At 34.6% G+C, this 13839-nt stretch overlaps 1 protein-coding gene across 7 annotated transcripts in view; it reads left to right on the top strand.

Annotated features, from left to right (window-relative positions):
- The window catches only part of AKAP9 (A-kinase anchoring protein 9), a 194641-nt gene that overhangs the window by 66341 nt on the left and 114461 nt on the right, over positions 1–13839 (top strand). For 6 of the 7 annotated variants that reach the window (XM_013047838.2, XM_013047840.2, XM_013047842.2 and 3 more), the window contains 4 exons: positions 6975–7028; positions 7395–7565; positions 8286–8441; positions 9305–9502. In XM_013047838.2, the coding sequence (XP_012903292.1) occupies positions 6975–7028; positions 7395–7565; positions 8286–8441; positions 9305–9502 (579 nt within the window). The remainder of the gene's footprint in view (positions 1–6974; positions 7029–7394; positions 7566–8285; positions 8442–9304; positions 9503–13839) is intronic. The other variant, XM_004776454.3, reaches the window with a different exon arrangement.

Raw genomic sequence — 13839 nt, forward strand, 5'->3', positions numbered from 1 at the left:
TGTTTTTTTTTTTTTTTAAGATTTTATTTATTTATTTGACAGACAGAGATCACAAGCAGGCAGAGGGGGAAGCAGGCTCCCTGCTGAGCAGAGAGCCCGATGCGGAGCTCGATCCCAGGACCCTGGGATCATGACCTGAGCCAAAGGCAGAGGGTTAATCCACTGAGCCACCCAGGCGTCCCATGTTGTGAGGTTTTTAAAATATATTTTGGATGTTAATCTTTAAATGAATATGTTGCTTACAAATATCTTCTCTGATTTAGTAGGTTGCCTTTTAATGGGTTCCCTTCATTGTGCAGAAGTTTTTTAGTTTGATGTAGTTTCAGTTATTTATTTTTGCTTTTGTTGCCCTTGTCTAACAAGACAGATCTAAAAATATATTCCTGAGACTGTGGTGTAAGAGTTTACTCCCATGGTTTTTTTTAGGAGTTTCATAGTTTCAGGTCTTTAATCCATTTTGAGCTTATTCTTATATATGGTATAGGAGTGGTTTCAGTCTTTTGTATGTACCTGTCCTGTGTTTTCAGCATCACTTATGGAAGAAATGTTCTTTTCCCCATTGTGTATTTTTGCCTCCTTTGTCATAGATTAATTGGCCACATAAACATGGGTTTTTTTTCCCTAGGCTCTCAATTCTCTTCCGTTATCTATGTGTCCATTTGAATGTCAATACCATACTGTTTTGATTACAGTAGCTTCATAGTATGGCTTGAAATCTGGGACTGTGTTCCCTCCAGCTTTGTTCTTTCTCAAGATTACTTTGGATATTTGGGGTCTTTTGTGGTTCCATACAAATTTTAAGATTATTTGTCCTAAGTTCTGTGAAAAATGGTATTGGTATTTTGACAGGGATTGTATTGAATTTGTAGATTACTTTGAGTATTGTGGACATTTTAACAGTATTAATTTTTTGAACCCATGAGCATGGTATATGTTTCCCTTCATTTGTGTCGTCTTTGGTTTCTTTCATCAGTATCTTAAAGTTTTCAGAGTATAGGTCTTTCTTTACCTTTTTGGTTAGCTTTATTCTTAGATACTAGAGCAGGAGTCATTCTTTGGAAGGGTGCTTACCAGGGCAGTTGGGTTGGTTAGAATGACTCTGCAGGGCAGGGTAAGTGGTGCTAGGAAGAGAGTGTGTCTAAATGGGGGCCCACCAGTGTCAAGCCAGCTGGGCTGAAGGAAGGCAAGAAAAATAGTGCCTGCCAGCGTTTCCATTCCCAGAGAAATTTCCTGCATATCCTTGCCCCTGTGGCACATGCCCTAAAATTAATAAATCTCCATGGAATATAGTCCAGGCACTTTTCAAACTGGTACCTTTGAGTTGTGTCTCTGAGCAGGTGCTATTGTATATTGGCCTTTTAAGACAGTCTTGGTTTCTTATTGCCCTGCGCTGTCCCAGAGTTAGGCTCATTTAAATCCAAATATTTATGGAGGCTCATATTCCCAGTGCAGATCAACAGGATGAGGGGTGCTCAGTGTGGGGCTTGAGCCTCTCACTTCTCAAGCAGGACTTTCACACCTGTGTTATATCTCCTACTTGTGGGTTGCTGCTTGGGATGTTTAGTTTCTGATTTCATCTCTGCCCCTCCTACCCTTTTCCATGTGGCTTTTTCTTTCTGTCTTTAGCTATGGAAGAGCTGTTTGCTAGTCTTCAGGTCATTCTCAGCAAATTGTAGTATAGGTAGTTGCAGCCTTGATATGTTCATGGGGAGAAGTGATCTCGGGACACTCCTATTCAGCCGTCTTCTCTCTCTCTTGCTAATGCCTTAATTCTCATAGTTTGTCTTTCTTGATTGAAAGTTTCAGGCATTTTTTGTGCCTGAACTGCCTATGTCTTTGGCAGGACTCCACAAAATACATTTTTCTTCTTTACACTCAGGTGAATTTTTTTATAAGCCAAGTGGCTATAGATCAAGCCATCTCTTATATGCCTGTGAAATTTGGATAAAATTTATGTAGCCATTTTTTCACTTTGGGATAAGAGAATAACTTTAATTTTTATTATTACAGCTTTTAAAAGTGAGGACATCAAAAGATTGTGGTTTTCAAGTTCTCTTTTTGAAAACAGTAATATAAAACTGGTGGGAATTATGAGGCCCAGAAGAATGTATTGAAACTATTTGTCTGTGATACCTAGTAAATCTGATATGTTTTGAAGTAAAGTACAAGTATTATTTAAATGTAATCCCTACAGTAAAAGTTAGAGTATGTTGACCATTGTCAAGAACAAGAAATCTTTACTACATGTATGTGTGTGTAATTTCTATGTATTTGCATATGTAATCAACATATGTTTTCTTGTTATATACATGAATAAATATATACCTATACATACATTTGTATTTTTTTTTTCCAAACAAAAATTTCAGGGAAGAGACATCTCTTTACTATGTGACATATCCTTTGATACTTTCTCTTTTTAAGGTGGTCACAAAAACTAAATTGACTAACTGATTTATAATTGGACAAAAACAGTTACTTAGAAGATTACACTGAAAAAAGATATTTCTGAAATAATTTTTGACAGATTGATCTGATTTGATCATATGATATTATATAGTTTGGGCCTGGAATCATGATGAATTATTCTGTGACAAAGTTACATATTCTCTTTGTCCATAGAAAACAGTAGAAAAATTGATTGTGAAGTGTTTGAAAACCTCATTAAGGTTGCCAGTGTGGAGCCTGGTTGAATCCATGATACTCTGGCCTAGTTCTGAAGCTTTAGCTATTCCTGTTAATGATGTTAAAACTGGTTTGACTGAGCTAGAATTATGAGGGACTTCTAAGCTATAGTCACCTTTTCAGGAGGCAGAAGAATCATCAGTAAGCCAAATTTGTAAATTGAGGAATAAATATCACCATTAAGATTTTCCTATTAGAAATTTGAAGGAATTATCTCTTAGTATCACACCCTCCCTGCCAAAGGAAATTCCTTCCTAGATTTTAACTTCATTATGATTGCCAGATTTGCAAAGTTTAATAATCTTGGCTTTGTTTGCATTGGAGCATTTTTAAAATTTCAGAATTACAATTTTGAATTGTAGGCCTCATAATTATCCTGTATGTTTTTAAAATATTGCTGTCATTTTTCTGTTGTATAGGGAAGTAAGGTAATAAAAAAGAACAGAGGCTCTGGAGCCTTGTGTTCAGATTTCACCATCATCACCACCAAGATGTTATCAACCCGGGCCCATCACTTTAATTCTGATACATAGTTTTTTCACCTGTAAAACAGTGATATCTACTTCACAGTGTAGTTGTGAGGGTTATATTTGATATTTAGTATGGTGTTTGGTATAAACAAGATAATCAACAAAGTTTGCAGTTTTTTTTAACTGCTCTTCAGTAGAAATATGCTTTATTTTCTTTCTTTTTAAAGATTTTATTTATTTGACAGAGAGAGATCACAGGTAGGCAGAGAGGCAGGCAGAAAGAGAGAGGGAAGCAGGCTCCCCACTGAACAGAGAGCCCAATGTGAGGCTTGACCTCACGACCCTGGGATCATGACCTGAGCCGAAGGCAGAGGCTTAACCCACTGAGCCACCCAAGTGCCCCAGAAATGTGCTTTATTTTCCCACTAAATAGATGGAATGTGTGGTGAGAATTCTTTTAACAAATTATTCTCAAAAGGATTTCAGATTCTGATTATGTTACTTAGTTTGGGAATTTTATGCAAATAGATACGGTACACACTTAATTTTCTTGACTACTTTGGCTGGTATTCTCATTGGATTGAATAATGGATTCAGGCCTAGAAAGAATTGGCTAATATTATCCTATGATACCTATGATATTTAATGAGATCTCTTCTGTGTAAATATACACTCAGTTACATGTGCCAGAGAAATCAGACTGAATAAAAGATGCCCTTCTTGGGGCACCTGGGTGGCTCAGTGGGTTAGAGCCTCTGCCTTCAACTTAGGCCATGGACCCAGGAGCCTGGGATCGAGCCCTGCATCGGGCTCTCTGCCTAGCGGGGAGCCTGCTTCCTCCTTTTTCTCTGCCTGTCTCTCTGCCTACTCATCTCTGTCTGTCAAATAAATAAATAAAATCTTTTTTAAAAAAAAATGCCCTTCTTACAAATTAATTTAAATTACACATAGTCTACTCAGTCCCCCGTGAAGGGACATTTCATTTCCAAAATGTTGTATGTATAGGAAATATTCTTATGGATACCCTTTGAGTGGGGTTATTTGGAGAAAGTTGCAAATGCTAGAGGCAAACTATACACATGACAGGTAAATAAATATGCTTTGCTAAGTATGGAAAGATGAAGTGATAATAGGACAAAAAATCTCATTATGGATTTCATGTGATTATTCAGTGCTTCTTAACCAAGTTGCCTGTACAATTCATGATATTTATGAAATGACTAGCTGGAGTTAGAGACATAGCCTATAGCCATAAAGTTTTATAAACTTAGCCTTATCACTTTTTTTTTTTTTAACTTCACCTCATTTTCTTTTTCTCACTCCCTGCCTCAGCTCTGTTGAGGTATAATTGACAGTTAAAAATCATACATATTTAAGATGTACAGCATGGTATATTTGATACTCAGCTTTAACTTTAAGTGGATGATCTTAACCTCATTAGTTCGTTGGCTGCAATTCCATGAGTCACTGAGTCACATTGAAGTCCTATAATTTTCATGAACTTTTCTGAACCATCAGATTCTTATTTTATTAAAATATACATTATTAATATTTTTGAAGGTAAATAGTACCACATTAAGTATAATAGGATAAGATATTAATAGTGAATTAGTCTTTTGTGTTTTTATTTTTTTAATTTATTTTATTTTTTGTCTTTTGTGTTTTTAAACTAACATCCACTGGAAGGAAAAGGTTTTGGTGTAAAGGCAATGTTATGGTTATAAAAATTATCTTCCTCTGATTCTTTCTGAATTGATATCTTTATGAGGTGATACTTACCTACACAGAACATTTTAAATTTGAAAATGTACCTTACTTATACTTTCCCAAGTCTTCATGTTGTCCATACAGATTGAATAAATCTGTAAATTCAGAAAGAATTTATTAGTATAGCCTAGTGGTTAAATAACTTTGACAAATGCCACAGGAAAAAAAAAAAAGACACTAAGAAAAAGGCTTTTTCTTCACCCGAGTTTATCAATCTGATCTTCATGTTTCAAGTTAATAATTTACTTTCATATTAAGGTTTACCAGATATAGTGTTAGAAGATTAATATAAGAAGGGTTGAGGGGCGCCTGGGTGGCTCAGTGGGTTAAAACCTCTGCCTTCAGCTCAGGTCATGATCCCACATCCGGCTCTCTGCTCAGCAGGGAGCCTGCTTCCTCCTCTCTCTCTGCCTGCTTCTCTACCTATTGTGATCTCTGTCAAATAAATAAAATCTTAAAAAAAAAAAAAAGAAGGGATGAATGCTCTACCCTTTCGATATCAATAAAATAATTATATACATTAAAAAATAGAATAATGCTAACTATTAATGATCCCAGTAGTCTGCTGGGTATTTCTATTCTAACTTCAGAATATAGTTTGTATTAGTTTAGTTTTGGTGAATAATCTTTTATTACCTATTTAAACAGTATTAAATTTTTTTAAAAAGTATTAATAATGATTTTTATGTTTGTTATAATAATGCATAATTAAGTTTAAGAAGCCAATACATAGGAGTTTTTTTTAGTGTAATTTTTCTTAAATTAAAGAAAAATTAAGCTGAACTTTGGCTATATTATGTGTTAGATATAGTCATTATAAACTGATAAATTATTATAGTTATATTGTCTCCACCTAAAGTTGTATCCTTGCTTAATATGATATTTAAAGATATTCATAAAATCCATTTCATTTAACTATAACTAAAAATTTTAGTAGATGCTTATCAAAGTACTTCATTTCAGAATCAAGAAAAGCTAATTGAAATTTAGGAGGATTTAATTGGAAAATTATTTCAAGTGACTTGATATTAATAATTTAAATAGAGTTAGTACTCCTGTCTTCTAAAAGTTTTCGTAAATTGCAAGGAATCAAACTCTATTACAGAACTCTTAGCTAGTATCTTCACTTTTTAAAAAAATTTTAAGTATGCTTCACACCCACAGTGGACTGAGCTTGAACTCATGACCCTAAGATCAAGTCATATGCTCTGCTGACAGAGCCAGCCAGGCTCCACAGTATCTTCACTTTTAAAAAGATGTAGTGCATATCTTAACTCTGGGATATTCTAGTCTATGTATTCCAACAGTATAAACTTTATTATCTTGGATTCTGTTAATGTAGAATTATGAATAACTAAGATGTAAGCAGAAGTGAAGTTCTTTTGTGCACTGTTGAGGGAAATAAGGGTTTGTTAAATAGATTAATTGATCTGAAATTAATCTCTGGCCAGGTCAACCCAGGAGACATATGTTGTCATCCTTCTTCTTCCCATCATCAAAATCTTTGATAGAGAGAGGCAATAATATCTTATGGAAAATATCTGCATTATTCAGGGTCGGCATGACTGGGAAAGTTGGGAGACTGTTTCTCAGCTATTCATCTCATACTTGTTGACTTGATTACCAACCTTCAGTGAATTTGCACCAGTAAACAATTTTACTTCAAAATGAATAGAGATTAATCAAAAAACAGTTATTTAAATGATTATAAGGCAGTATTTTGTATATGAGAATTTAGTCACTTGAGGTTTATAATTACCCCTGTGAGGGCAAACTGGAAGCTGCTCTTAGAACTTTAATTCACTTAAATGAAAATGTATAGTATGGTGTTTTCTGCATTGTAAGCACTCAAATGTTTTGGGAATCATTGGCATTTGAAATGATCATAATATCTTTTTAGATTTAAATTTAATCATTGTGTCTATTTTTGCCAATGAGGCATTTTCTCTGTGCATAAGATATGCGTGAATACAGTTAGCAGAAATGTAACTCTTAGCTTTAAATAAAATTCTCTCTAAAATCATAATATATCAGGAAATTGTTTTTGTACAGGTAAATGGTTGCAGTTTTGTGGTGAGAACAGAAAAGCCTACAAATTTATTAAGGGTACAGTATTTAAAACTCTCACAATACTAATGTTTTACACTATTTAAAACCATCTGGCTCACTAACAAAGCTTTTTCCTGCATGTACTTCTTTCTGTGTGTGATTTCTAAATGCTTTTAATGTTTAACAAAACAAAATTAGCCACCTTTTGTTGTTATAAAAGCTCAATTGTAGCAGATTTCACAATATACTGTTTTTGCTTTTAAGGTTATATCACAGTAATAACAAAGCAGGTTGTCATTCCTGTAAACTCTGAGGTGATAAGCGATATTTTAAACTGCGTTTTGCTATGGAATTCCGTGTTTAAATCCCTCTTCCTGAGGAATGTTATTAGTATGAATTATTAAAAATTTCGGATTGATTTAGGAAGAAGAATTTGGTGCTGATGATTCTTATTCTGAACATGGAGCACAGTACAATCAGACCCACCTAGAGATGATGGAAAATGAATTGGCTGGCAAACAGCATGAGATTGAAGAGCTGAACAGAGAACTAGAAGAAATGAGAGCCACCTATGGGAGTGATGGACTGCAGCAGGTATGTGTACTTTTGTTTTTGTTTTGTTACTGAGACAGAAATAAGAAATTTGAATGATCATGTGTGTACATTCTTTAAAGATGAGGTTTTTAAATAGTAACTTAAGTCATCTCATCATACATGTCCTTATACATACCACAAACAACCTTGCTTAATTTTTTAACTTTATGAGATAGCTAGGCTGACATCACTTTGGTAGGATAGGTGTTTCTATAATCAGCCGGAGAGAAAATTATGGTGCAAACCACATCAGAATATGATGACCTACACTCATTAAAAATGTCAGCGAGTCCTTGTAAAAGTAAGCGTTTGTGGCAGTCAGTTATAAAAACAAAGTGGAAAAGGCCATTGATGAGGATGACAGAATACATTTCAGTTTCATCCTCTCCAGAAACAAGTGAGAATTGAACAGGTCTATGGTGATGTTGCCTAGGAACAGATTGGGACATTCCTAAATATAATGGCACTTGTCCTTCTAGAAGCAGATACAATGGATAAGTTAGACCTAGTAATTTTTTTAAAGTTGATTTGGAATTAAAGCCCATTTCTGCAAGCTGATCTTTCAGATATGGACAAGAATAGATAAGGTTACTTAAAAATTATCATAATTCTGTCAGTGCATTTTGAATATTGTTTTTGAAGAATAGTTACCTATAGTAGTAATCAATTTTGTTTAAAAAAATAAGTGTGGCACTTTTTATTTTCACTGATGTCTTTTAGTTACAAGAATTTGAAGCTGCTATTAAGCAAAGAGATGGCATCATAACCCAGCTCACTGCTAATTTACAACAAGCAAGGAGAGAAAAGGATGAGACAATGAGAGAATTCTTAGAGTTGACAGAACAAAGTCAAAAGTTACAGATTCAATTCCAGCATGTAAGTATTACTAATAGAACAAAATTATTAGATTTTTAGTAATGAATTATTTTAAAGTTAATTTTCAGAACAAATTTAAGTTAGTTTAAAATGGATTTGCTTATTATGTATCATGTTGGAAATATGTGAATACCTGTTGTTACATTAACCCGAAGTTTAACTCCTAGTTCTTGCTTGGTTTCTTGCTGTTATTTTCTCTGTACTTCTTCCTTGTCTATATATTAAAAACCTACAAAATCTTTTAAGTTTGATTGGGTGGATTTTTGCAGAAATTAACATGTAGTCACATCTACCTTTTGCCAACCTTGCTATGATTTTATTTTAGTTTCCAAAAGGGTAACTAGACAGTGTTCCATTTGCCTTTAATCAGAGCTGTAAGAATCTAATAGTATTAATCAAGTTTCTGATGGCAAGTACAGAAAATAATTTAAGGTAGCTTAAGCAAAAAGAGGAATCTAATGTAAGAATACAAGCTTATCTAAACAGAATGCAAGGTGGAGAAGATAGAATCAGACATCCAAAAGGGATTAGAATCACAAATTGGAAAATCATCTGGAATCCAGGAAGTACTGTTTTTTAGTCTTCATTTCTTTCTGCATGTTTGCTGTAGTCTTGGCTATCTCACTAGACTACCTTCTCTGCTTTACGGTGGGAAAGATAATCGTATTGGTTCGGCTTGGATCTTATTGATCAGCCCACAGTCATCTGATAAGCTATGGCAGTATGTTTACTGGAGTTTCAAGCCCATGAATCTAGCAGATTTCCCAGAGAGCAGTTGTGGCCCAAGTAATACCCTAAAAGGCATCTCTTCCTTGGTGCAATCTCTTCAGAATTTAACTTGGAGGTTTCTTTCTGTTTTCAAGTTACAGGCTAGTGAAACTCTAAGAAACAGCACTCACAGTAGCACAGCTGCAGATTTACTACATGCGAAACAGCAGATCCTCTCTCATCAGCAACAGCTGGAAGAACAAGACCATTTATTAGAAGATTATCAAAAAAAGAAAGAAGACTTCAAAATGCAAATTAGTTTCTTGCAAGAGAAAATTAGAGCATATGAAATGGTATGTTTATTTTAAGGAAGTCAGCCAATGTGTAACAGCTATATAATTGAAGTTTTTTATACAACTGTTTATCCTTTTTATTATGTACATGAATTACAAAATTTCATAATTAAGAAAAGCTCTTTAAGTATGCAAAACAACTTTCAAAAGCAATTGGGAGTCTCATAATAATAGTTTTTAAGATAATATTCATTACTGAGTTCCTTTGGAAGTGATCAGCCTATGTTAAAGTGAGTTCTCAGGAGAATCTAAATTTATAAACAGAATATTCCATTCTTATTGTTTTTTCACCTAAAGATATTCCTGCTTACTTTACCAGTAAAGTGATTACTTTATAAAGAATTATAAAGTAATCTTTATAAAGATTATAAAGAAATACTAAAGATATTTCTACTCACTTTACCAGTAATGAAATTCTGAAAATATTTCCATGACAAAATGAAATTTTCTGGATTTTAATTAGAAAAAACTACAGTAGAGTCTCTGTTTATGGTAGTTATGTTTTATAAAGTTGCCTAGAGCTCTTACTTAGCAAATAAGTGCTCATAAGGAAGAAAAGGAGGAAATATATTTATTTTAAATGTTTATATTTGTTTATATGTATATACATACATACATATATATGCATGTATGTGTTTATACACGGGCACACATATATCCTAGGGACTATATTTATATATTCATATATGGATATGTACACACATAACATATCTCATAGATTATAATCTTAAATCCTAAAAACAATTCATCCTGGTAGATTATATTTTGTTTACTTTCAAAAGAGAAAATGCTATTCCAAGTGCTAAGTTACTTGGCCTGAGGCTGCCCTGCTGATACCTGTCAGAGTTGTGATTCAAACCTCTATAGCAGGCCCAGAACCCATATTTCTTATGCTATACTGCACTGCCCCCTGTAATCTCCATCCTCTTCTCCATCCTTGCTCTCCTAATGAGCGAAAACATGAAGTCAGAGTGTAATTGTGTTGTTCAACGTCAACTTTGGAAGCATACATATCCAGCAACTCAAATTTTTTGCTGCTCTATGCATTTCTATAAATGACTTTGAGTATTGATTTTGGATTACAAATAAATTTTAGCAAGAAGATGGATTTGCAAGTAGGGAGTCTGAATAATTAGGACAGACTGTATATATAATATTGTACTTATTACAAACTTAGTTCTCCTGCAAGAAGTTGAGAAGTAACGAAGACAAAAATATTGTTTAGATAATAAAGTTATTTGCTAGTATTTGTTTTTGTTTACCTGGCACCAGGCAATATTCAAAGCATCTTACACATATTAACTCATTGAATTATTGTAATAACTTTGAGATAGAGGTTCTGTCATCGCCCCCATTTTACAGATGAAGAGATCAAGGCAAAACAAGGTAAGGTAAATTGCCTAATCAGACAGGTAATGGTTGGTAGAGCCAGATTTCAAACCTAGGCAGCCTTATTCCAGAGACTATACCCTTAGGAAAATATGAAACATACAAATTTAAGATACTGAAATTATGAAATGGTATGCTTTACAACCAATGTTACTTAAAAATCTTTAGATAGGTGTTTACAGAAGACCTATTTTGTACCAGCCTCTTGCAGAAGATAACAATGCCTAAAATTTGCCCTTTTCTTCACCGGACCTCATGGTTTAGTTTGGCACATACACAAGATAGCACAAAACAAGGGCAAACATAGATAAAAAGTGTTTTGAGTAGGTCTGACTTTATAAGGGAAGTGACTGACTCAGGATGGCTTTAGGGGTAGATGATATTTGAGGCAGGTCTGTAAGTTGGAATAATTTCTCTATAATTATATTTTATTTTCTCAGCAGTAGGCATAATGTGTGGCATATTAGCAGCTAATATTCATTTGGTAAATAAGCAAATACATTATGAGTCTGAGCTGATTGATAGGAAGGACTTTTTTTTTTTTTTAAGATTTTATTTATTTATTTGAGAGAGAGAGCACAAGCAAGGGGAGAGGCAGAGGGAGAGGGAGAAGCAGGCTCTCTACCGAGCAGGGAGCCTAACGGGGGGCTGGATCATGACCAGAGCCAGAGGCAGAGGCCTAACTGAGGCACCCAGGCGCCCTGGAAGGACATTTTAGATAGAGGATGGACTGTATATAAACATCCAGGCTGACCCATGTTAAAAAGGTCTAGGTAGAAAAAAATAGTTTAACTAGAAATAGTCTTTGAAAGTGAGTCTTTACAGGAGGAAGTGTAGAAAGGTAGTCTAGGCCTAGTTGGAAGAGCCTATAAGTTGGATTTTATTAGTATTTATTATATTCAGTAGGCAGTGTTATTTGAAGTTATTTTAATTTCCCCCTTTTTTATCTCCACTTTGTATGTATCCCCCTGAGTAGTAGTTCCACCAGTGCACTTGAGGGACTAGTGCATTAGGGTGATAGTTGAAACTGTCATGGTCCCCTAGACAACTACACTTTTTTTAAAAAAAATTATTTTATTTTATTTCTTTTCACTATTCCAGAATTCATTGTTCATGCACCACACCCAGTGCTCCCTGCAATATGTTCCCTTGATAATACCCACCACCAGGCTCACCCAACTTTCTACCCCTCTCCGCTCCAAAACCCTCAGTTGTTTCTTAGAGTCCACAGTACTCTTATGGTTTGTCTCCCCCTCCGATTTCCCTCAACTCACTTCTCCTTTCCATCTCCCAATGTCCTCCATGTTATTCCTTATGCTCCACAAATAAGTGAAACCATATGATAATTGACTCTTTCTGCTTGATTTATTTCATTAAGCATAATCTCTTCCAGTCCCGTCCACGTTGATACAAAAGTTGTATATTCATCCTTTCTGATGGAGGTTTGATACTCCTTTGTATATATGGACCATGTATTCTTTATCCATTTGTCCGTTTAAGGGCATCTTGGTTCTTTCCATAGTTTAGTGACTGTGGCCATTGCTGCTATAAAATTTGGGGTACAGATGGCCCTTCTTTTCACTACATCAGTATCTTTGGGGTAAATACCCAGTAGTTGCAGGGTAATAGGGAACTCTAGTTGTGTGTGTGTATGTGTGTGTGTGTGTGTGTTTAATTTCTTTTCAGTGTTCCAGAATTCATTGTTTATGCACCACACTCAGTGCTCCTTGCAATATGTACCCTCCATAATACCCACCACCAGGCTCACCCAACCCTGCCCCTCCAAAACCCTCAGCTCCGTTTTTTTCTCAAGTCCACAGTGTCTCATGGTTCATCTCCCCCTCCAATTTCCCCCAACTTACTTCTCTCCATCTCCCCATTAGATAGCTATACTTGATTCCAGCCTCATTCTCATTTTCTTTAATCCTCTGAACTTCCCATGGTATAGTGGTCACAGGCAGAAAGTCCGTTATTCCCCACTCCCTCAGGTCTTGTTTCCAGAAACAAAGGGATTGTATCTTCGACCACAGAGCTGTCTTTTGCAACAGAAAATAAACATTTTAAAACCTTGTATTTTGAAATAAACAGTACTAAGAAAAATGAGCCATGATTTTGTATTATTTCACAATTGAATGAAGAGTTGTCATTGTTTGCCATTATATCACATACTGGACAATTCTGAATTAAAGTTTTTATGAGGGTTCCTCCCCAAAACTGAAAATCAGTAAATAGAAGTATTGTAGATTTTACAATGTTAACATTTCAAGACTAATTACTTATTTAATAAATCAACTGAAGTTGACCTGAATTAATTTTACTTTCTTACAGATTCCAAATGCATTATAGACACTTTCTAGTATATAAATGTATCGCATGTGTACATAGCACAGAAAGCATAAAACACATTAGTATATTTATTTTCTTTCAGCTTCAAGCATATTCCATGACATAGAAGAAATACTACATTTATTTTGCAGATGAAAACACTGAGATTTAAGAGATTAAACTGATTTAAATGTCATATTGTAGTATAGAAATTAAAGTCAAAAGGCTCAGCTCTTGGTGTAATAACTTAATGGCGAAATTGAATGGAATATAGGATGACCAGGAAAAAAGTATAGAATTTTGCTCAAGAGACTTCACAGAAGGATATTCATTGCCTTAATTTATATAGTGCAGAATCTGACCTTTGACTTGGAGGCTGAGAAGTCTGGTTTTTATCTTCTATCAACTGAGTTTTGAACTACCTCTGAGATAGGCTTAGGTTTTTCAATTTGAAGAGGCTAACGTTTAAACCTTGAATATAAGAGTATTAATTTACAGTGAGAAATAATTATCACAGAGACCTGTATACTTCAAGTTCATTGGATTTTACTTTCTTTCCATGAGCAAATGAATTTGAAAAGCCAAATAATAACAGGAAATTGTTTGTTTAGTGAGCATGAGAT

This window comes from Mustela putorius, unplaced genomic scaffold (assembly GCF_011764305.1).
Source record: "Mustela putorius furo isolate JIRA1106 unplaced genomic scaffold, ASM1176430v1.1 tig00003845_pilon_pilon_pilon, whole genome shotgun sequence".
Classification (NCBI taxonomy): Eukaryota; Metazoa; Chordata; class Mammalia; order Carnivora; family Mustelidae; genus Mustela; species Mustela putorius.